The sequence below is a fragment of the Lissotriton vulgaris genome, chromosome 11, assembly GCF_964263255.1.
Source record: "Lissotriton vulgaris chromosome 11, aLisVul1.2, whole genome shotgun sequence".
Lineage (NCBI taxonomy): Eukaryota > Metazoa > Chordata > Amphibia > Caudata > Salamandridae > Lissotriton > Lissotriton vulgaris.
Genome location: NC_141699.1, coordinates 268,132,310 through 268,156,573, shown reverse-complemented (window position 1 = coordinate 268,156,573; position 24,264 = coordinate 268,132,310). Strand labels below are relative to the sequence as shown.

General features: G+C 46.2%; 1 protein-coding gene across 11 annotated transcripts in view; it reads left to right on the top strand.

Moving 5' to 3' along the window:
• Window positions 1–24,264, top strand: part of MTMR3 (myotubularin related protein 3) — a 1,591,444-nt gene that overhangs the window by 574,833 nt on the left and 992,347 nt on the right. For all 11 annotated transcript variants that reach the window (XM_086943220.1, XM_086943217.1, XM_086943214.1 and 8 more), the window contains one exon: window positions 16,842–17,008. In XM_086943220.1, coding sequence (XP_086799346.1) covers window positions 16,842–17,008 — 167 coding nt within the window. The remainder of the gene's footprint in view (window positions 1–16,841; window positions 17,009–24,264) is intronic.

Genomic DNA, 24,264 nt, shown 5'->3' with positions numbered 1-24,264 from the left:
GGAAGGCAACCTGTCGCAAGGGAAGCCTTTCCATCTACCTCCATCGGTGGCCACGGTGATTACGGATGCATCCACTCTAGGGTGGGGTGCTCATCTGGGGGATCTGGAGGTCAAGGGCCTTTGGTCTCCAGAAGAAAGGTTGTTTCACATCAACCTTCTAGAGTTGCGGGCGATATGTTTGGCGCTCAAGGCCTTCCTCCCTTCCCTTCGCGGTCAGTCGATCCAAGTCCTGACGGACAACACGACCGCGATGTGGTACATCAACAAGCAGGGAGGAGTGGGGTCGCAGTGTCTCTGCAGAGAGGCTCTGCGTCTCTGGTCCTGGGTTCAGGACCACCAGATTTGTCTGATGGCAAATCATCTGGCCGGAGTTCTGAACGTACGTGCGGACAGTCTCAGCCGGCAGTTCTCTGCCGACCACGAGTGGAGGCTTCATCCAGAGGTGGTTCGTCACGTCTTTCGGACGTGGGGGACTCCTCGGGTGGACCTGTTTGCCACTCGCGAGAATGCTCACTGCCCGTCATTCTGCAGTCTCCAGTATCCGATGCAAGGAGCCTTGGGGGACGCGTTTCAGTTGAGTTGGGGAAATCAACTCCTTTACGCGTTTCCTCCCATACCCTTGATTCCTCGGGTTCTGAGGAAAATTCGCCAAGACCGGGCCCAAGTTATATTGGTCGCCCCAGATTGGCCAAGAAGGGTGTGGTATACAGATCTACTCCACCTCTCTTCTCACCCGCCGCTCCGTCTCCCTCTCAGGGCAGACCTCCTCTCTCAGATGGAGGGGCAGGTTCTACACCCCCACCTCCAGACATTGCACCTTCATGCCTGGAGATTGAACGGGGCAACCTGATTTCCTATTCTCTCACACCTGATGTGGTGGATGTCATTTTGTCTGCTAGACGTGACTCCACTAAGACTGTCTATTCTTATAGATGGTCTAGGTTTGTTGTTTGGTGTGGTGAGAATGATATTGACCCGTTGAGAGCCCATTTATCAGATGTGCTCCGGTTTGCTCTCTCTTTGGCACAACAGGGGCTGGCAGTTGCCACAGTTAAGGGCTATCTTTCGGCACTGTCAGCTTTTATTTGTTTGCCTGATCAGCCCTCTCTTTTTAAGTAACCTGTTGTCTTGAGATTTTTGAAGGGTCTTGTAAATAAGTTTCCTCCTACCCCTTTTATTGTACCTCAGTGGGACTTGAATCTTGTTCTGACTTTTCTGATGGGCTCTCCCTTTGAGCCTCTTCATAAATGTCCTATGAGGCTTTTAACCTTTAAGGCAGTTTTCCTAGTTGCAATTACCTCGGCAAGGAGGGTGAGTGAGCTTCAAGCTCTTAGTTCCAAGCCCTGTTCCTGACCATACATGCTGATCGGATGGTTCTAAGGACCAGGGCTGATTTTCTTCCTAAGGTGGTGACTCCTTTCCACCTTGGTCAATCCATTACCCTCCCTACCTTTTATCCTCCCCCACACCCTTCCAAGGAGGAGGAGAGGTTGCACCGTCTGGACCCTAAGAGGGCGGTGTCTTTTTATTTGGACAGAACTAAAGACTGTCGCTTGGACGATCAACTCTTCATTGGCTTTGCTGGCTGCAAGAAGGGAAGAGCGGTCCATAAAAGGACTTTATCGAGATGGATCGTTCTGTGTATAAAGATCTGCTACTCTTTGGCCGGTAAGGAGCCTCCGGAGGGTATTAGGGCTCATTCCACTAGAGCTAAGTCATCTACCTCTGCTTTGGCTAGAGGTGTTCCTGTGGAGGACATTTGTAGGGCGGCAACCTGGTCTTCCCTCCATACTTTCGCGAAGCATTACTGCTTGGATACGGAAGTCAGGAGGGACGGCAACTTTGCGCGCTCTGTCCTTCAGGATTTTCTGGTTTAGAAGAGTGGACACCCTCCTCCGGGAGTGGGGACTGCTGTGGGACTCTATTCACAAGGTGAGGAATCCACACGGCAGATGTATCTATCAGAAGAACAAGTTACTTACCTTCGGTAATGCTTTTTCTGGTAGATACTATATCTGCCTGTGGATTCCTCACTGACCCTCCCGCCTCCCCGTTGTCCACTCTTCTATGCCAGAGTTATTGTACTGTAATGTATATTTATTTTGATGTCAAGGAAATGTTTCATTTGCTTTCCTGCATTTGCTTTACATTGTGTGTTTTGCCTTGACTTTTGTATACTGTGTATGCTTTGTATATATCTACTGTCATTGGTCCGTCCGTGTGCCTCGATGGCACGGAAAAAAGGCGGAACTGATGTCATCACGCCGGCGTGGGCCTATTATAGGCGTCGGTGACGTCAGCGGAGTCGCGAGCGGAGCCGTGTCTCTGTGACGTCCTATCCACGTCAGCGCGAGGCTACGAAAAAGAATTTCCGAATGTTGCTGGCGCAAGGGGATATTCACAAGGTGAGGAATCCACAGGCAGATATAGTATCTACCAGAAAAAGCGTTACCGAAGGTAAGTAACTTGTTCTTTATATATAGTTTGGGTTTTGGGGTACAGGGGTATTTTTAGGGTTCAGGTTTGGGTTTTGGGGTACAGGGGTACTTTTAGGGTTGGGTTTGGGTTTTGTGGTACAGGGGTATTTTTAGGGTTCAGGGCTGGGTTTGGTTTTTGGGGTACAGGGGTATTTTTAGGGTCCAGGGCTGGGTTTGCTTTTTGGGGTACAGGGGTATTTTTAGGGTTCGGGTTTTGGGGTACAGGGGTATTTTTAGGGTTCAGGGTTTGGGTTTTGGGGTAGAGGGGTATTTTTAGGGTTTTGGGAAACTGGGGTATTTTTAGGGTTCAGTTTTAAAATAAATAATTAAAATTAATTTAAAAAAATAATTTTGATAATTTTATTATTTATTAATAATAGTTCTTTATTAATTATAGTTCTTTTAAAAATAAACTTAAAGTAATTGTTTACCCTACACTATCCAGCACTTACCCTATATATATATATACAAAATAATAATTTAAAAATAATTTAATTTATTAAATTAATTAAATTTTAATTAATTACATTTAATAAAATAATATACTTACCTATACTTACGTTGTAATGGCATGCGTTGTAATAGCACCTGCTATGTAATGTCATGCGTTGTAAAGGCATTCGTTGTAAATGTATCTGCGTTGTAAAAATTGCGTTGTAACGGTGTGCGTTCTAAAAGTTTGCGATGTAACGTCATACATCCCTGTCAATCATCTATAAATGTTTTGGAAGACACTTTTACAATAGGAGGATTTTTTGACTTTATAGTAAGTTTTTCTTATTCCTATGATATTCTTGATATAAGTGGTTATGTCTGTTCGGCATTATCTGTCTTCTGGAGAGGATGTACCTATTTTCTGCAGTACTGCATTCGTGAGGAATCATGACATTGTTTCTTGTGGTGTCAATTATTCATGATATCATTTGACAAGCAGCTTTTTCTTATGATAAGTCACATACAGGGTTGTCTTGGTGGTGTAGCACCCTTTTTTCACTAGATTGTGTAATTTTGCCGAACTTCACCCAGCGGTCCAAGCAGTGAGACCCCACCCCTGTATCACACCCAGGGATCAAACATCCCATCTGCATCTCACCCACGGTCCAAGCAGCCTTTCTATCACTACCAGAGATAAGCTTACCGTCTGTGTCATGCCTGGCAGTCCAAGCACCCCTGTAGCACACCCAGAGACAAGCGCACCATCTGTGTTAGGCTCAGCAGGCCAAGCGACGAAACAACCCTCCCCTCGCATGCTGACGATCGAAAAAAGTGACTTCCACAGGATCGCCTCTGAGGCCGCCCTGAGACTACTCAGCCCTGACCCATAAAACAGGCAAATGTCAGGTTTCTATTAGTGGCAGGGCGCTCATGTTATATATTCTTTCTTTACTTTTTCCTAGTTTGCTGTACGCCAAATGCTGACACTAAGGATCAGATGTAGACTTTAACCACTGATGGCGGCTCCAGGACAGACATCGGCCCTGCGGATTCAGCAGAACTTTAAATCAATTACAGCGTCTGCTCACCGTTCTGGCTGCACAGATGTGAATCCATGCGGGCGTGGGTCCTGTTCCTTCGGCTGCTGTCAGGCTCGAAGAACCAATATCTCATCAGGCTCGTCAAGATGTTGCTCAAATGTGAATCTACCTTTAAAAAAAATAAGACGAGCCGTTTTGCTAAACAGGAACAGTTGGTTTAATTCAACTCAGCGCTCGGGAGAACCGGCGATAGTCGGGTTCTGAAGACTTTCTCAAAGCACATTGGTTTCAGCTGTCATTTTATACATTACATGAAGTGTCATGAAGTAATTTGTACATTTCTTTGGAGACAGAAATCTGGGCCTAGTCCCAGAGCCATAAATCTGGTCACTAGATGAGAAGTGCAGGTGGGTCTTGACTTTGTGTGAACGTCTCCGGGATGGGGAGCACATGATCACTGTGTGTAGTAAATATGCTGTGTTCTGCTTGGCTGAGTGTTCCCAATTTATTGTGGCGTAGGACTTTATGGTGTTTTGGTAACGCACGCTCCTTTGGACAAACATGTTTTATTGGGGCCAATCTTCTAAGACCATTGTGATGTTGACGCCAATCTGTGGGATCGATCTCTGGTTTCCTGCATCTTGTGACTGAGTTAGGCCCAGTAGGAATTCGTGCCGTTCTTACATGTACAAGATCCTTTTTCCTAAAGTTTCCTTCTCTTTGCCATAGCGCCGTTTGACACACATTTGCATTCGCGACACTTGGACTAGTATCCTTGAAACACTGACCTTGCTGAAACTTAACACTTAGTGAGAATATTATCACACTGCCTTGGCATTATGTGCAAGGCCTCTCATGTGCGTAATAGAAATGTTTATTATTACATCCACCTTGCGACACTGCTACCTGTAGAACACAAACAGTGGTTTCCTGATGACAATTTCGTCCCGAGGCAAGGATGGCTATATATAGCTGTGGGAGGGCGGGTTTGATAAACAGGCGAGGAGACTGTATATATTTACAAAAAAGAGGATTTTTATTATCAACAGTGGATGTAAGGGGTGTTTCAGACAGTTTTTCCGCTTGTTCTTCTCCTTCGGTGTCTTGATGAACTTGACAGGGATCCTATGGGTGATGTTTCCGGTTCCTCTTCCTTGGTGGCAAGGTGGTCTCCCCGGAGGCTCGTAGGAGGAAAAGAGGAAACTGTTAGATAGGGATTTGATTAATGTTTGATTGGTTTTCTACACGTCACCACACCTTTGTGTGTTGGAAAAAAATATACTCCTCTTCTGTGCTCGGGTGCTCAGAGTAGAGGGGGGTTTTATTTAGTGCTTAGGGTAGGTACCTGCGGTGATGGAGGGTTTTATTGAGTGCCTAAGGTATTTTAATGCGGTGAAGGAGGGTTTCAGTTTGTCACCCGTAAATTATAGAGGTGGCAAGGAAAGAACCGCATGGACAAAGATTCCTTAAGTAGCTCGGTTCTTACGAGGTCTCATCTCATATTCATGCCACAGGAGAAAAAACAACAACAAAACAAACTAAGGAGACTGTTCGCTTACCCGTAGCCCACCCTGTTCTCACCACCCGCTTTCCACCCCCCTCCTTCCAGTTCCCTCGAGCCGCTTTCACTCACCGGCTCTGCCGCAACTCTCCAGCATCCTTCGGAGGACACCACCAGTCCTCTTCCGGCTTTCCGGGTTCTCCTGAAGGTCTCGCCTCCTTGGTCTCGGGTCCCAGGTCTTCGGTCTCGGGTCCCGTGTCGTCCGATGTCCATACCCAGAGCCTATCTTCACTCCTCAACTTCCTTCCTGTTGTTGGCGCGCCACCGGTCTCAGACCCCTCCTCTAAAGTGAGACCTCCTTTCATTGGATTGGAGGCAGTGCTTCTGGGGTCAATCTCGGTCACTTCCGGGTTACCCTTGACGTCGGCGGTTTGCTGTGAACAAACAGTAGAGGGGCATGGTTGTTGTAGTCTCCTGACAGTCCTGGTCTTGGCGTATAGTCAGTTTCCTCCCACGGTGATACCCCGGTGAGTCCTTCCTGCACCAGCTGCTCTGCGCCCATATCGGACGCTGTACGTGGGGTAGGTTCCAACGGCCAGGACCGTGCGCCGCCGAAGGTACCATACCTTGACAGCCGGTCCCACGGGAGCAGCCTGCGAGGTACCGTAGGGATTTCTCTGGGGTCGCAATACTTCAGCAGGACCAATCGGCCTGCGCTCCGTTATTACCGATCAAAGAAGGTTGTATACCATATTGCAAGTTTTAATAATTTTTTCACTGTGTGGTACTATTTACCGAGGTCCTGAGGAATTGCCATCACGGCAAGAAACATGTCGACCTAACCAGAGGGTAGCAGTTAACATGCTCGGATAGTTTCAGGGCATTTATCTCCCCTCCCACCTTTTAATCAAGGGAGTCTACCACGTGAATAAATTAGATAGTGGACTGACCCACCTTTTTTATTTTTCACCTTTTCACGTCACGGCCACACCTCCCCGCCCCCTCACACGCATGCACCATATGGCCGGAACAAAAGATCTCCGATAAAGAGCCCCGGTTTCGGGAGCCCATCAGACATTGCAGCGCCAGTCTGTCGAGGAGCAGAACCCATATGATGAAGCATGACACCTAGTTATCTGGGTGTGTGAGGGTTTTAGTTCCAACAAGGGGATCCCCCCCCCCCCTTCTGTCTAGTACACGCACTTCTTTTTTGTCACTCTTCCCGGGGAACTTTGTACCCTCTTTGTGTTACCTCCCGCTCTTTCTCACATCCCCTTTTCCTTGCTGCCTTTCTACTAGGGTATTGATCTTGGGGAAACCTATACAAATAATCTACATTCTCTTGTTCACTTCCCTTTCTGTGTTTCGTTTGAAATCTGCATGGCTGTAGCGAAAGAAACCACCTAAGAACTCGTTCATTGTGCCCTTTATTGCTAGCTAGCCACTCCAGGGTGCATGATCTGTAAAGAGAGTGAATTCCCGCCCTTCCAAATAATAGCGTAAGGACTCAATGGCCCACTTTATGGCCAGGGCTTCCTTTTCTATGGTAGAATAGTTTTTCACACGGGGAAATAGTTTGCGGCAAAGGTATGAAATTGGTCTTTCCCCTTGGGGTGTCTCTTGAGATAAGACAGCCCCCTGACCCTGATCCGAGGCGTCTGTTTGAAGTATGAAGGGAAGGGAGTAGTCCGGACTGGCCAGAACAGAATCTGAGGACAAAGAGGCCTTTAAGGATTCAAAAGCTCGTATGACCGGTAAGGGAGGAGCTTTCAATATTTCTTCGGTTCTGACATTTTTTTGAAGCAGATTGGTCAAAGGGGGCGCCATTTGGGAGAACCCAGGGATAAATCTCCTATAATAGCCAAGTAATCCAAGGAAAGCCTGTAGATCTTTTTTATTTTTAGGTAGGGGTATTTGAGAGATGGCAGTTAGTTTTGATGTCTGAGGTCTTATGACTCCCTCCCACAAGAGGTAACCAAGATATCGAACAGTCTGTGCAGCCAGGTGACTTTTGGCTGGGTTTATCTTTAAACCATGTAGCCCTAAAGTCTGTATTACTTGAGATAAATGCAGTAAATGTTCCTCCCAGGTATCACTGTAAATAATGATATCATCGATATAGGCGCCTGCATACCTCTCATGTGGTTGTAACACCACGTTCATAGCTCTCTGAAACGTGGCAGGTGCCCCGTGTAAGCCGAAAGGCCACACATTGAATTGATATAAACCATCCGGGGTAGAGAATGCCGTTTTTTCTCTATCCTGTTTTCGGAGAGGTACCTGCCAATATCCCTTGCCTAAGTCTAAAGTGCAGATATACTTGGCTCTGCCTATTCTCTCCACCATTTCATCCACCCGAGGAAGGGGATAGGTATCAAATTCTGATATTTTGTTGACTTCATGGAAGTCAATGCAAAAACGCACCGACCCATCGGGCTTTGGCACTAGTACGATTGGTGAGTTCTACTCACTTACAGAAGGTTCAATGATATCCATCTTTAACATCTTTTGCATTTCCTCCCTTATGGTCTGACGACGGGCTTCAGGTATATGGTATGGTCTCAACCGAAACGGTTTCCCCGGTGGGGTGTTTATAGGATGTTCGATAAGGCTGGTTCTACCTGGAGAGGTTGAAAAGGTGTCTGTGAGGGGTTGTAATGCCTGGGACAGGCCCACTTTTAGTCCAGGCGGCAGATCAGGATAGATACATTGCTGAAACAAGGGTGTTTGTGCCTCCACAATGCTTACCGATACTGGCAAGGGTTCTTCCCATTTTTTAAGCAAATTGACATGATATATTTGGGAAATGCGCTTTGCAGGATCAATCTCGATGCGGTAGGTCACCGGAGTCACCCTTTCAACAACACTGTAGGGACCCTGCCACTGCCCTAGTAACTTTTGATCTGAGGATGCGATCATTAGTAATACAAGGTCCCCTACTTGGAAAGATCTTTCTTTTGTTCCCTTGTCGTATTGCCCCTTTGATGCCTTCTGGGCATCTTCTAGGTTGTTCCGTACAATGGTTCGAATCTGACTCAAGTTTGTACGCAAGTTAGTCACATAATCGGTGAGTAGCTTGGTGTTGTTTGGCTCTGTCTCATCTTTCTTTAGCCATATCTAACAAAGTGCGGGGTTTGTGGCCATATAATAATTTGAAATGGGAATACCCAGTACTTTTCTGTTCCTTACACCTGATGGCAAACAAGGCCAGGGGTAACATCTCGTCCCATTTCCTTGATTCTAAGGCCATTAGTTTTTTTAGTGTGGTCTTAATGGGGGCGTTATACCTTTTAACCAGCCCATCTGTTTGTGGATGGTAGGCAGCTGTTCTGATCTGTTTGATTCCTTATTGTGTACAGACTTGTTAATCATTCTGGACACAAAGGGTGTCCCCTGATCGGTTAAGATTTCTTTTGGGAATCCCACCCTTGCAAAAACACCAATCGTAGCTTTAGATATATTAGTGGTGTCCGGACGGCGTAGGGGTATGGCCTCTGAGAATCTAGTAGCATAGTCTACTATAACAAGTACATATCTACACCCACTCCGGGATGGTAACAAAGGCCCTATTATATCCATGCATATACAACGGAATAGTTCGTCAATAATAGGAAGTGGTTGTGAAGGGACTCCGGGAGGTTGATAACGACTATGTCTTTGGCATACCAGACATTTCTCTGCAATATCGCTTAACTTGTTGGTATATTCCTGGCCAATAGAATTTTTCTAGGATCCATTTTTTTGTCTTTTCTGCTCCGAAATGACCCCCTAGCAAGTGGCTGTGTGCTAGATGTAATACTTTCTCTCTAAAGGGTTCTGGGATCAATAATTGGGCTTTCTGAGCCGGATTCCCTTTCCTGTACAATAACCCATTATGCTTAAAGAAGTAAGGACCTACATGCTGGGGGTCTTCACCCTCAAGGGCCTTGTTCCAAGCTTCTTGTAAGACTGGATCTTCCAGCTGGGCAGCGTGGAAACTTTTGTCCGTTTCCCCGGGGTTTTCATCTGGTACGATAGGTAAGACAACTGGTTCTCTTCCTTTTTCGGCTCTTCTTAGTCTCCGACTCTTTCTAACTTTCACCGGAGGCCACTCCTTATCCTCCTCTCGGGAAAAAGGAGCTGCTGATAGCCATTCTTCTTCTGAAAGACGGGTACCTTGTAACAACTGGGTCAGTTTAGGATAATCATTCCCCAGTATGGCTTGTTCAGGCAGGCGTGGTATTAGACCAACCATTAAGGTGGTTCCTGGATCTTGGGGATGTTGTATGTGCACTTGAGCTGTGGGGTAGGGTTTCTTATCGCCATGGACGCATCGAATAGCAACAACCCCATCTATTGGTCCCATATTACTGCCTAGGTCTTGAGGTCTCACCACACTATATAAACACCCTGTGTCAGCTAATGCAGTTACTGGTTGTCCGTTTACTGAAACCGTGCACCGATATGGGGATGGTTTCTTTTCAGAAGACTAACAATAATAGTTGTGTGCCATTCCTATTTCCATTGGTTCTTCTTTTAGGGGCCAAAACCGAGCAATGTGTCCTAGTCCTCCGCATTGGAAGCACTGAGGACCCATAGAAGGAGGTCGAATAGGAGTGTTACTGGGCACAATAGTTAGGGGTTAGATTTCTTCATCAGTGGGGGGTCGGTTAGGACGATGAGTGACGTGTCTGCCAGATTTTCCAGTGGCCTCTTCTCTTCCTTTTTGTATTTCCTGGGCTCTATTGTAGGCACTAGCTATCTCAACAGCAGTTTCCAAAGTGAGATTAGCTTGTTGTCGGACCCATCGTTGTATGGAAGGGTGAAGAGCGGTTAAACATTGTTCTAAATAGATCTTGGCCATAATCCCATCCTTGTCAGTAGTAGCTGGTTTTAACCACCGATCTGCCATATCTTTCACCCTAAAATACAAGGCTCGAGGAGTTTCTTGGGATCCTTCCTTCATTTCACTCAATTTTAAACTAAAGGTTTCATCGTCCACCCCTAACCTTTCCAGAATACACCTTTTTATGTCTGCATAGGGAACTACCCCTTGGAGGGTAGCGGCTTGATATGCTGCCTGTAAATCTCCTGACAGGAGAGGGCCTAAATATTGGCCCCATTTATCTGCGGGCCAGGACGCTGCGGTTGCCATTCTTTCAAAGTTATTGAAGAAATAATCAGGATCCTCCCCACTCGCGTATCGCTACAGAAGGTAGGGTAGTGGGACCTCTTTGATGTCCAAGAGCTTCGGTGATTTTGTCCATTGCTGCCCCATGTATTTGACCCTTTCCGGTGAGAACATGTTGCAACTTGCCACGGTCTTCTTCTACGACAGTGAGAAAGCTCTCCATCACCTTTCCCAGATGCTCCTGGTTTTAGGCCATTTTTGCCAAGGCAGCCTCCATTTTGCCTTTCAATCCCACTTCTGACACCACTTGTGGGAGGGCGGGTTTGATAAACAGGCGAGGAGGCTGTATATATTTACGAAAAAAAGAGTTTTTTTTATTATCAACAGTGGAGGTAAGGGGTGTTTCAGACAGTTTTTCCTCTTGTTCTTCTCATTCAGTGTCTTGAGATGAACTTGAACTTGAGGGGGATCCTATGGGTGATGTTTCCGGTTCCTCTTCCTTGGTGGCAAGGTGGTCTCCCCGGAGGCTCATAGGAGGAAAAGAGGAAACCGTCAGATAGGGATTTGATTAATGTTTGATTGGTTTTCTACCCGTCACCACACCTTTGGTGTAGGAAAAAAATATACTCCTCTTCTGTGCTCAGGTGTTGGGAGTAGAGGGGGGTTTTATTTAGTTCTTAGCGTAGGTACATGCCGTGAGCGAGGGTTTTATTGAGTGCCTAAGGTATTTTAATGCTGTGAAGGAGGGTTTCAGTTTGTTACCCGTAAATTCTAGAGGTGTCAAGGAAAGAACCGCATGGAGAAAGATTCCTTAAGTAGCCCGGTTCTTATGAGTTCTCATCTCATATTCATGCCACAGTAGAAAAAACAACAACATAACAAACTAAGGAGACTGTTCCCTTACCCGTAGCCCACCCCGTTCTTACCACCCGCTTTCCACCCCCCCTTCAAGTTCCCTCGAGCTGCATTCACTCACCGGCTCCGTCGCAACTCTCCAGAGTTGCGGCCGCTCCCCAGCATCCTCCGGAGGACACCACCAGTCCTCTTCCTGCTGTCCTGGTTCTCCTGAAGGTCTCGCCTCCTTGGTCTCGGGTCCCGCGTCTTTGGTATCGGGTCGTGCGTCTTCGGTATCGGGTCGAGCGTCTTTCGTCTTGGGTCCCATGTCTTCTGATGTTAATACCCAGGGTCTGTCTTCACTCCTCGACTTTCCCACCAGGTAAAGAGGTTAGATCATCCAGAAGGGGGTTTGCTTGGCAGTTTATACAGTCACAACCTAGACACATAGGTTGTGGTTAGAATCGTAGGGGTATGCTCAATTGTTATCATTGGTTATATATATGCATACATAACCTCTCTCAACTAGATGGTGAAACTTTTGTTTTATTAACTGTGCTGACACTTATTATAACTATTATCTGCTTCTGTCTATTAATCATTCCAGCCCATATTTTCTATACACTAGAGTAGTGGGCGTGGTAGCAACTTTTTAACACAAGACTAATAATGAAAAAGCATTCACCAAACTAACTTAAGTAAGCTCCTCCTGTCAGATTTTAATTCTAAAATAGAAAAGCATTAAATGCAATATAAACTCAAAGCATTAATGAAATGCAACACAGTTGCTCCAATCGATGGTAGTGCAATCAATATTTACAGTGCTCTTGTTGTGAAGGAAAAACAGGAAGTATAGGGTAGATGGTGGTGAATTTGTGGGTGAAGGACAGGTTAAAGGTATACCGACATGTACACATTATTAATACATGCAGTTGAACTTTTCCAGCCTAGTATAGGCCCATTGTTCCCACATGTAGACATAGCTCAAAAGTGCATGTTATTTGTAAGAGTCAGTCCCTTGAGCTTGCGACCCCTAAAGTTGAGGGTGAATTAATTCTCACGTGGGGCTCTTCCTCAGGACAGGGCTGGGAAGAGCACTCGTTTGGGGAAAATACGGTCAGTGTGCATTCCCGTGTGGGCTGTCAAGTAGCTCCTAAAGTTTGGTAGATGAGGTTGCTGTCGAGGTAATGAATCCATTGCAGCAAGGAATCAATCACAAACTGTATCTCTCTGATGGCCGTTTGAGCTATGTCTACATGTGGGAACAATTGACCTATGCTAGGCTGGAAAGGTTCAACTTCATGTATTTTTTTTTTTAATTTTTAAAACCTTTATTGTATCAAAGCACACAGCTATTCAGCCTAACATCCCGGAGGCAAGGCAGCATGATACCAGGAGGACTATAGTGCAAAACGAATCACATCAGGACATTGCAGGTTGTTTTTTATTTTATATAATAACAGAAACCAAGAAAGAAGCGCCAAAGGGCGCATGAGAAAGGCAATAGAGGAAAAAGAAGTGCGCGTGAGTCAGTTGGAGGCATCGGAGGCCAGGTAAGAATCTAGAGAAGAACGGAAAGTAGGATGTAGAAAGGGGGGGGGGAAGGAAAGCAGGAGGATTACAGCAAATGTACAATAGCTGGTGTCAACGGTTACGGTGACGGGTGTTCCTCGCGGGGAATAGGCTCCGGTGGTAAGCACAGGTCACCCCTGTAAGCATTTCACGCCGCCCACACCTTGTTCCATGTCTGAGGCCTCCCCCTGGCAGTGTACACCGTCTTCTCTCGCAGCATACACCAATCCATATTGGCCTTCCATTGCACCACCAGGGGGGCCGTGTTAGAACCCCATTTCTGCGCTATATCTCGCTTAGCAATCATGTTGCCTAGTATAGCCCAACGAGTCTGCGCCGTGTTGTAGTCATTCGGCTCCCAAATGTTGAGGAGGCACCTCCGCGCCTCTGCTGTCAACTCAACTCCAGTCACTTCCCTCATCACTCGGTGTACTCTCTCCCAGTAGGGGGCAATGACAGGGCACTCCCACAAGATATGCATGAAGGTAGCAAGGGCTCCACAGCCACGACGACAAAAGCCATCAGGCGAGAAGCCCATGTGCACAAGCCGGGGGCCGGTAACATACACCCGGTGGAGGATCTTGAACTGCACTAGTCGCAGACGCGAGGAAATGGCGACCTCCTTAGGGGAAGACACAGCATTCTGCCAGTCCTCGTCGTCCAGTTCCAGACCGTCGGCTACCCACTGTTCCCGTAGGCGCTGGAGGAGGTCAACTCTGACATTGATCAGCTTCTTGTAGGACAGAGAGATGGCACTATCAGGCATATGGCCGTCCAGAATCCTGTCCTCCAAGGGGGAGCTTTCGGGGATTTCGCCCTCCTCTGGTCTAGCGGCATTTAACGCGTGCTTCAGTTGGGCGTAACGGAAAAACTCCGATCCGCCCAAGTGGTACTCAGCCTGTAATTGGGGAAAAGTCTTGACCTCTCCTTTAGCTACCATGTCTTCTCAACTTCATGTATTAATAATGTGTACATGTCACTAAACCTTTACTCTGTCCTTCACCCACAAATTCACCACCATCTACCCTACCCTTCCTCTTTTTCCTTCACAACAAGAGCACTGTAAATATTGATTTCACTACCATCGATTGGAGCAACTGTGTTGCATTTCATTAATGCTTTGAGTTTATATTGCATTTGATGCTTCTCTATTTTAGAATTAAAATCTGACTGGAGCATCATACTTAAGTTAGTTTGGTGAATGCTTTTTATTATTTGTTTCGTGTTAAAAAGTTGCTTCCTCGACCACTACTCTAGCGTACTGTAATACTGACCCAGGTCAGGTAGTTTTGCGTGGGTTACCCCGTTAAAACTCAACACATTTTCTATACAAGCATCACTATGGTTCAATAAATATTGAAAACGCCCCTTTGTGTATTCTTTTTATAATTCTCTTCGCAGAAGAAACCACAAGTGACTGAACAAAAGTTTGGAGTCTGTCACCACAGTTACTGAGGGAACAGAGTTGTCATGTTCAGGGGTTGCCAGAACTGTCCGCTCCCTGTTCAGGTTTAGGGGGGCTAACTGTGGCACTGCGAGCTAGCTGGTCCAAGGGGCAACATATCCTACAAAGATGCATGGAATCAGTCTGGCACCATCCTTAGTTTAGGTCGTCTGCAAGCGCTCAGGTCCTACTGATTAGTGGAAACTACACAGCGCCTATATGCACATTTGTCTACGGGTTACATGTCACCCCACCTGCGATCTGCCCCTCAGTTGCTTCAGGCCTGGGTCGCAGGGCCTGCCTGACCACGTGCTTCTGACTCTGGGTTGAGGGGGAGGTCATAGCTGGTGAATTCAACAAAGGTGATGAGGTCATTATCATACATACACATATCATGATGTGCATTGATATTGTATTTTCCTGTATTAACATTATCCTCCATTAGCTAGTTTTCCGCATTGCTGAGATTGTGCCATTCTGATTCTGGGAGATTTGAGCACTAGCATGCTATTACTTATAAGTTCTCCTTGATCTCCAGAGATTCACTGTAATAGCTTCCTGCATAACATCATAACACCTTAGGGTGTAAAGGCACTGTAAATGAGCTAACATAAGTGTGATTGACTACCTCCCAAGCTCCCTAAACCCTCCAGTTCATGTTCCTCCTCCACAAAAAATAATGTATAGGTTTTATGTACATCGAAGTAAAGAGTAGTAATGTCTTGTGCAGGAAAAGTTGTGATACCGCTGAAGTTCCCTAAATAATTTCTGTGAAAATTAGGATATTGTACTTCGATGGAGAACAAACTATTCAACAATGTTAACAAGGCTCGAAGGACTGGCACAAATCCAACACTGTATTTGGGGGATGCCCCCCTGGTTTGATTGAGCATGAAGTAAAAATCTTTTGCGGAATCCCAAACGATCAACATGGCTGCATGTTGCAACATTCAGAAGGCTTAAAGTGGGTGCAGGGTGACATCCCTAGAGGAGCTGGGAGACAGTCAGAACTGCAGTATAGATGGAGCATAGGTAAGGTGCACTTGTGCCTGGTGTTAGTTAATATTTTGCAGTATAAATACTTTGCCAGATTTCCTGCCATCTGCTCTTTCAGTTATGTTAAGACTTTGTTACTTAAGGCGACTACCATTCCATCGCTGTAGTTGTCTAAATTTACTGACATTTAAGTAATCTAGTGCTATGTCAGAATCCTAAATAAAATTGAAGGAATTGATGATAAAAGATTTTTGGGCTAATTTTGGATTTTCTTTTACTTATTTTAACTTTATGAATTAAAGTCAAGGGGCTGAGTTTTACTTTTTATGAACGCTTTTGTTGTACTCTTTTGTAGGAGGTACGATCTCTCCATCTTAGAACCTTTGTTGAATACACAAACATAGCAAAACGTACATGTGTGCATGGGAATGAAATTAAATTGAGATCGTTTTTGATGGACATCCTTTTAGCCCAAAAGCTTTATCATTCTTAAAGGAAGAAAAAAAAGCAGGAAATGGTGCAGGTATGAGCTGTAAGTTCCAATAGTGTTTTGCAGTGCCAGGGCAAACATTGCAGATCAAATGGACTTCAGATCTACGTTGGCACTCCGAGCTATCTATGCTCCCTGTTTCATGTGGTGGCTAAAGTGTTCTTTATGAATATAAGGATGGTAAAGGTCACACGAAAATAACATGTTTCTACTTCAACACAGTGCCATCTTTGATACTCCTAATAGAGTACCAAGCTCAAGTCCAGTAGGATGGTAAACATTTTATATAGGGGAACCAAAGTAGGTAGACAAATTGCGCTCTCATGTTTGTTTTGCCACAACATCTGGTTTGAAGACCGACTCTGTGCTACGATGGTGCACAGCAGTTGTAGATTTTTCTCTATAGAGCAGCAAAGGCTGCTTTACCCTTGGTGGAGTAAAGATTAGTTTTGCCTAGAAGGAATTTAGTCAGTTTATTGATAAATAACAAGAAAAATAATTTTCAATATGGAATTCTGCCTTTAAAAGTGCATGTTTAGTTAGCAATATGTAAAAACCTGAAAATTCTCTATGAGATGTCTGATATCCTGTACAAAGGCATATACCCATAATGGAGGACTGTGATTACAAGTTCGATTTTCAGTGCAAAGCTTTTATTAGAGTTGTAATATTATGTTACCATCTGATTGTCTTGCTCCCATGTTATCTGCATTATAAGCCTTCGGGTATTTCATTGTATAATACATTTGCAATATTCAATGCTTATGATGAATACCTTTGGTAGGTTTACTAAGGCTGGGTCACACCTGTGTGACCAGTGGTTTGTGTTTGTATTGGTCTAATTCAACAGCACTGTAGTTTGGTAATATTTGAGGCATGTGCAGTTGAGGTGTAGCCTGCTTTGTGATGCTCACAGTCCTGTGTGTTTGGTCTCCTGTGCAGATGTCAATGTTTCACCTTTGAGCAATGCCAGGAGTGGCTGAAGCGCTTGAACAACACTGTACGACCTCCATCCAAGATTGAAGACTTGTTCTCCTTTGCTTACCATGCATGGTGCATGGAGGTGTATGCCAGTGAGAAAGAACAGCATGGAGACCTTTGCCGGCCAGGTGAGTGCCTGTCTTGCAGCATATATGCCAGATTGTTTTCCTGAAGTAGTGCCCCTAATAGTGAGCAGGTCACAATTGAGATGTGAGAAACACAATAAGTAACGGGAATAAAGCTTGCAGTAAGTCTAGTTACTGGCAGTCAATTGGACCACTGCAACCCATTGTTCTTTTTCCCACCATGCCACCTTAGTTTGGACTGAGCCACATACAAATCATTCTTGACCCTGGCCCAATTGGAACAGTCAGACCCGAACTGCTAGGGCAGGTGCTCCCTGAACCAGAGCAAAAGCAACCCATCACCAGTTTCACCCTAATTTGGGGTTCTCAATCTGGTGTAGCTTGGTTCCAGTGGCTCAGTGATCATGACACACGTCTGACATTCCTGTGGTGACAGCGTTGCATCAGACATACAGAAGGAGACAGGTGGAATGCTTACAATAAGTCTAACCACTGGCAATTGCTCAGGTTACTATTACAATCCTTGTTCTTTTGCCCTCCATTCCACCTCAGTTTGGTCCCAACCATATGCAAATCTGTCTTGATCCTGTTCCAGTAGAAACAGTCTAATCCTATCCATCGTATTCAAAAGAACTGTCTGTTGCAATTTACATTTTCAAATGCTAGAAGTGTGCCTATGGGTAGTTAAAATGCACACTTTTATGTAACGAATTTACAAATAACATAGAGTAACAACTTTAAAAAAAAATCTAACTATTATCTGCATGTTTGTATGGGCACTGCAGGGCATAGACTGAAATTAAGTTACATTATTAAAGTTTTAAAAATTAAATGACTGTGTATATCACAATGTATTTGAAAATATTTGATATGTCTAGTCCTTATCTGCAATTCATAGTTTATTTATTTATTTTTACAATTTATTAAGCGCACTGTTACCGGGCAGGTGTCCTGGCGCTGAAATGATATACTTTCTCCATACGATGTTAGTCCCTATAGATTAAAAAGCCATGTTTTAATGTTCTTCCTGAATGTCATTAGGTCAGTGCTTTGTTTTAGGGGGAGGGGCATTTTATTCCAGATATCGGCTGCTCCGGAAATAAAGCTGCGACCTCCCCATCGAGCTTTCCAAATACGATCAGTCTTGACAAGCCATTTATTGGATGATCTTAACTGTCGGCCTGGTTGATACAGCTGGAAGTGTTGTTGAAGGAAAGACGGACCTTGTCCATTCACTGCCTTGAACACTATGCACAGTGCTTTGAACATCATACGTTTCCGTACTGGGAGCCAGTGCAATTTGCTCAGTTCCCCAGAAACGGATGCAAACTTGGGTAGACCCGTAATTAAGCGGACAGCAGCATTTTGCAGCATCTGTAGCTTGTTCAGGATCCCTTGCTGTGCTTGCAAATACAGACTATTGCAGTAATCAAGGCGTGACAGCACTAATGCTGTCACGACAGTTTTCCTGCTGCTAGTGGAGAGAAAGGGGAGAATTTTCCTGATTGTTTTTATTATCCAGTGAACAGAGGATGAGAGGGCATTGACTTGTGCTTTAAAAGAAAGTTGTCTGTCAATGAGTACCCCCAGATTTTTTACTGTCGTGGCAGGTATGGGAGATTCTCCCATTTCTTGGGGCCACCAATTGGGGGTCCATAAGTTGGTCTCATTGCCAAAGAGAAGAACCTCTGTTTTCGAGGAGTTCAATTTAAGGCAATTCCTAGCCATCCATGAACTTACTGCAATCATACAGTCCTGAAATCTTGCTGCTGTTCCTTCCTCTCGACCCGGGAGCAGAGATACCACAATTTGTGTATCATCTGCATATGATGTCAATTCAAAGCCAAATGACCGAATCACCGGGGCGAGGGAGGAAATGTATATATTAAAAAGGGTAGGGCTCAGGGAGGAGCCCTGAGGAACCCCTCCTGGGAGTGTAAAAGGAGTGGATTCGAAATCTCCCAGGGCTACCACCTGGACCCTGTCCGAGAGGAAAGATCTCAACAAGCTCAGCGCGACTCCTCGCACTCCGCACCCCTCAAGGCGGTCCACCAAAATACTATGGTGGACCGTATCAAAGGCCGCAGACAAATCAAGAAGCACCAGGACTGCCCGTCCGCCCGCGTCCAACACCTTCCTGATTTCTTCTGTGGACTTAATAAGGGCAGTCTCAGTGCTGTGGCCTTCCCTAAATCCGTGTTGCGCCATGTCAAGCCCTTGAGAGGATCTGAGGAAATCACAGAGCTGAGCATTCATGGCCCTCTCAATAAGCTTGGCCGGCAATGGAAGTCTAGCTATGGGCCGGTAACTATTGGGGTCTGAAATGTCCAAAGTTGATTTTTTAAGCAAAGGTGCGATGGAGACTTGCTTCCAACACAATGGATATTCTCCCCCTTTAAACATTGTGTTAAAGACCTCAGTTAGCATAACTGAGATGGGAGTGGCTGCAAGTTGAGCCACAGCAGCTGGACAGGGATCGTGGGGTGAGCCTGATTTAGTTCTTAACAGTAGCTTTGTTATTTCTTCTACTTTTACTGGGCTGAACTCCACGAATTCCGAAGGCTGTGAGTTCTTTTGTATGGATTTGTGGGTTCCTTCACTGAGAGTAAGCTTCACTTGATGTTCTAGGGCGGCAAATATTTGCTCTACCTTTCCCAAGAAGAATTTAGCAAGAGTCTCGCATAGCTCCAAGCTAGGGGGAATAGTGACTGATTTCAAAGTACTTAAGTTAGTCACAGTCTCAAAGAGTTCTTTAGAACTCAATTTTAATTGAAGCCCTGCAACATAATGGCGTAATGTTTGTGTAGCACGAAACTAAAATTGGTTTGCAGAACTCATCTGACTTTAAATGAATAATGAACATAATTTGCAACAAATCAGCAGACATTAATGAAAAGGTATTAATGTATATAAAATATTAAACCTCATGACGTGGAAACCAACATTAAATGTATAATCGCCTTAGAGTATTGATTCACTGGAACCTTCACCACCTCTTACAACATTCTGAGCTCTTTCCATGCCTTCCAGGCCTTGTCTCATTTCTTTGGACAACCACACCCCACATAAATCACTTCTCAATTAACATACCTAAGTCTATCTCCTGCCTTCACGTATGCAGATCCAGGCCAGCGTCTCTATCCTTTTGCCTAGCTAAATTTCTATGAGTCATCATCGTTTCCAAGTTACATAGTATCATTTTATATTTAGTCAACTTTGGAGAGTATCCGTTCACCCATCATTCATCATAATGCCATGTTGCGGCATAGACTGAACTGCACATCTAAAACCTCCATTAATTTAGCATGGACAACTAACCAAAAATGTGCATATCCAGGGTCATTCCCATTCAAGTGAAAAAATGTGGCATATTCCCGTTGGCATCTGAAACACGTCATGTCTGTCACCACGATTGCACACTTTAACAGCTTTGATTATATTAGGTATTATGCAGGATATTAATTTGGAGCAGCCTAAAAGTAGATTGAATCACTACTGTCCAGGTGTACCACAGGGCATCTCATTAAGTCCCAGGTAGTATATTTGACAGGTTATAAATGTTTTTTTTGTCCTAGAAACCACCCTTCTCAATGTCATCCATTAGTACTTTAGCCTTCATTGGCACGTGGCCTGGCATCTTCACCCAAGCAATCCCCTAGCTATGTAGCACATATTTTACCCATACGTAGTAGAGTAACTCAGATACAGCTTTTTCAAACTCCTTCAATACTGTAAAGGATTTAGTGATGCGAATAAGAGCCTATGCCTAGAAGCCCTTTGCAGTTGGTTCAGTTTTGAAGGTGTTTCTGATGGATACTTCTAACTGCACATTCCTTTCCGGAAGAAAATTATAAAGCAATGCTTCCACACATCGAAAAGTGGCACCATGTGGCTTCCCAATGATTCCATACTGCCCCATATGTGCAAGAGAAGAGCCACATATAAGCATCATCCCTGCACTCGAATGTCGGTTCCTAAGTTTCCACTCATTTCAACTCCGATCCAGAGTTCTGCTCTCAACTTTGCCAGTATTCCCTCAACTATAAATTTGGCTCCGAACATTCTGCCAGGGATGATGTCACCACAGAAAACAATAATAATAAAGCTATGCCACAAAAGCAAGTAGCAGATGCCAGTGACTAACTCGCACATCATGTGTCTTTGGTGCTTGGGCTCTGGTCTCGACTTGAAGTCATGCGATAAATGTGCCCTTGTGAATCTGTAGGTGATCAGGAAGGCAAAATTCCAGATTGCTCAACATAAGAGGTCACTGAAACATAATTCGACTTCAGTCTCTCACCAAACCGTTTCACCAAGAGGAAATTATTCCAGGGTAACTCGCTTACAGACAATTCAAGCACTCCCAACCAGTGCAGCAACATCAGGCCCAGTCCTTTCAGGGCAGAGTTCATTGCAGTGGTCACAAAATTCCTAATCCCACCTCCTGCCACAGGGCCTACCAACTTGCCCTCACTGGTCCATACAGTAAGAGGCAGAAACTCATGTTCAAGACATGTGACTCTAGTTTTTCTTTGATGAAGTCTTTCGAGTGACAACGTAGTGTGACTCCTCCTCTTGCTGGTAATGCGCATGGTCATTTGCTCCATTGTTAGATTGTTTCCATTCCAATGTAAGGTTCAACTTGTGCTCCGGGTTGACACTGTTGCAGTGCTCTTTTTCTGATCATAAGAGTTCCTCACCTCTGTTGGTACTGTTTTTCGACCGCGTCTCCTTTACTCTCAGTCTCGGGTTGACATTTGGTTACTTTGCTTGAGGGGCTACAGGGTCGACCGCAGCCCCTCCCGTGTCTCGCCCTTCAGGGCCTACTCCCGGCTGTTGGTTGTGTGTCACCACCATGCCTCGACGGTCATGGAATGGATGGCGTTCCTATATTGTCATTGCTGCCACATGAAATATCCTCAGACTGATCATCATGTCTGCAAATTGTGGCTATCGCCCGAACACCACAAAGCCGCCTGTGATGCTTGGTGCTCCTTCCATTCCTAGAAGACTCTTCACAACCTTCAGGCATGTCAACACAAGATGTTGCATGTGAGCGGCGATGACACCCCAGACCTCCTCAGTGCCAAGGACATCAAGGGGGAACATCATCCACAACTGTCGGCTGCAGATCAAGAGGCTTTCTCCCTCAAAGAAAGCTCTGGCTCCGATCTGGAGATCGAGGATCTTTAGACCGCCCTGCATTCTAGAACTATAGCGCACCCTCCCCCTTGACACTGCTCTCAGTCCGAGCAGCGCTCTGCTAAAATGCGCACTGCCAACCTAGAGCACCACAGACAGGCCTTTAGAGCTTTCACTGCCGTCTGCACTAACAAACCACTTCGGATGGTCCGCCCAGCTCTGGTTTGGCGCCGAAGGAATCTTTGAGACATGCTTCTGCACCGGCTACTCCGACACCGAGCTGACTCTCAGTGCCAACCACATCTGCTTCGGCGCACACCAGAACCTCGTCACTGAAACTAAAGCCACCCTGTGAGCCAAAGACTTCAGCATCTTTCTTGCCTTGGTATGCCCCCACTTTTTTCTGAGCTGCTGATGTGCTTTGACTGAATGTGCCCTGGGTTCCTACCAACCAGGTAGACAGGGCCTGTGTTTCTTCCCTAAAACTGTGTTGAAACTAAAACCCAAATGGCATCTCTCGCCAGCTATCAGTCCCTAGTAAATGGTACCCTAGGCACCCAGGGCATGGTGACCAGAGAAGACCCTTGAGGGCTGCAGCACTTATTGTGCCACCCTCAGGGGCCCTGTACTATGACACCCACACACTGCCTTTGCCGGCTGAGTGTTTAAGTAACAGAACTAAACAGAGTCGACATGGCACACATCCCTGTGTGCCATGCCCACAGAACCCACTGCCCTGGCATACTTCAGTCACCCCTCTAGCTGGGTGCCCTCTGCCAGAGGTGTGGGCACTGGTGCATGAGCCCTGTGCCCCTACAGTACCCGGGGCCATTCCTGGGCACTGTAAGTGCAGTAATGCCATTAAGACTATATGGTGCTGGGAGGTTGTCTTTACAAACTCCACAGAACCATAATGGCTACACTGAAGACTGACAAGTTTGGTACCAAACTTCTCAGCACATTAAACCCGTACTGATACCAGTGTGGGATTTAATGTAAAGTGCACCAGAGGGCATCTTAGAGATGCCTTCTGAACACCTAACCTACAACCCACGTCTGGGCTGAGTGGCTGCAGAGGCTGCCACACAGCTGGACCCCTGGACCCCTGTGTTGCTGGACCCCTGGGTGGAGAGCCCCCGCTCTCCTGTGCCTGCAACAATGGACATCCTTGGTGAGGTGCAAGGTCTCTTCCCCAGGATGGGCAGGGGGAAGCTTCAAAGTTATGACGCCTCTGTGAGCTTTTCCAGACCATTTGCAGCACCCAGCAACTGGCCCCCACCAGTTTTGACCCCCACTCTGGCAGGAAGACTGGTGGGAAAAACTACATCAGGAAGGGGGGTGTACCAGCCTATGCCAATCCCACCCCTCAGGTGGAGAAGTCAAGGTGAAGCACGACCCCGGCCTCCGGCCATCTTGAAGATGGGGAGCCCTGCCCAATCGCAGCTAGGCTCCTGCTCCCCTCCCACAGGAGAGGATCAGGCTAGGGGGTGTACCCACCCCAGGACAGGGACCTATTGATCCCTGCCCTTGCCCTACCTGTAACGCCCCTAAATTCATTATTTAGGGGCTCCCTGAACCTTCCTTCCTCCGATCCCAATACCAAAAGAAGAAAGAAGATCAAGAAGAAGACCTGCTGCGCGGCTGCTAACAATCAGATGACAACAACCGACTTGGCTCCAACCCTACCGGCCTGTCGATCCTGGAACCTGCTCCTGCCTAAATCCCGGCGACTCCTGCGGACAGCAACCTTGGGACACCCAGAGGACCTGCCTGCCTTGACCCTCTTAAAGACTGGGACTTCCATCAGCAGAGGCTCTGCTGCAACAACCCCCCTGGTGCCAGCCAGGAAGCTCCAGACCAGCCCACTCTGCACCCTCTGAGCCCGACCCGTGCCAGAGTGATCCAAGACCTCGAGGACGTCCCCCCGGCGACTAGGACCCGAAGTCCAGTGCCCAAAGACCCTCCTCGACGAACCAGACGACGCCTGCAGACTCAGAACCAGGGGCCCCCACAACCGTGACAAGCTGAGGGTAAGCTTTTCCGACACCCAAAGACACCCCTGCACCCGGGGACCTACAGCCCCCTAGGCCTTCCTTTGGGGTACCTACCTGTGCTCCAAGTCCCAACTTTCCTCTTGACGTGCTGGTCGCACCTGG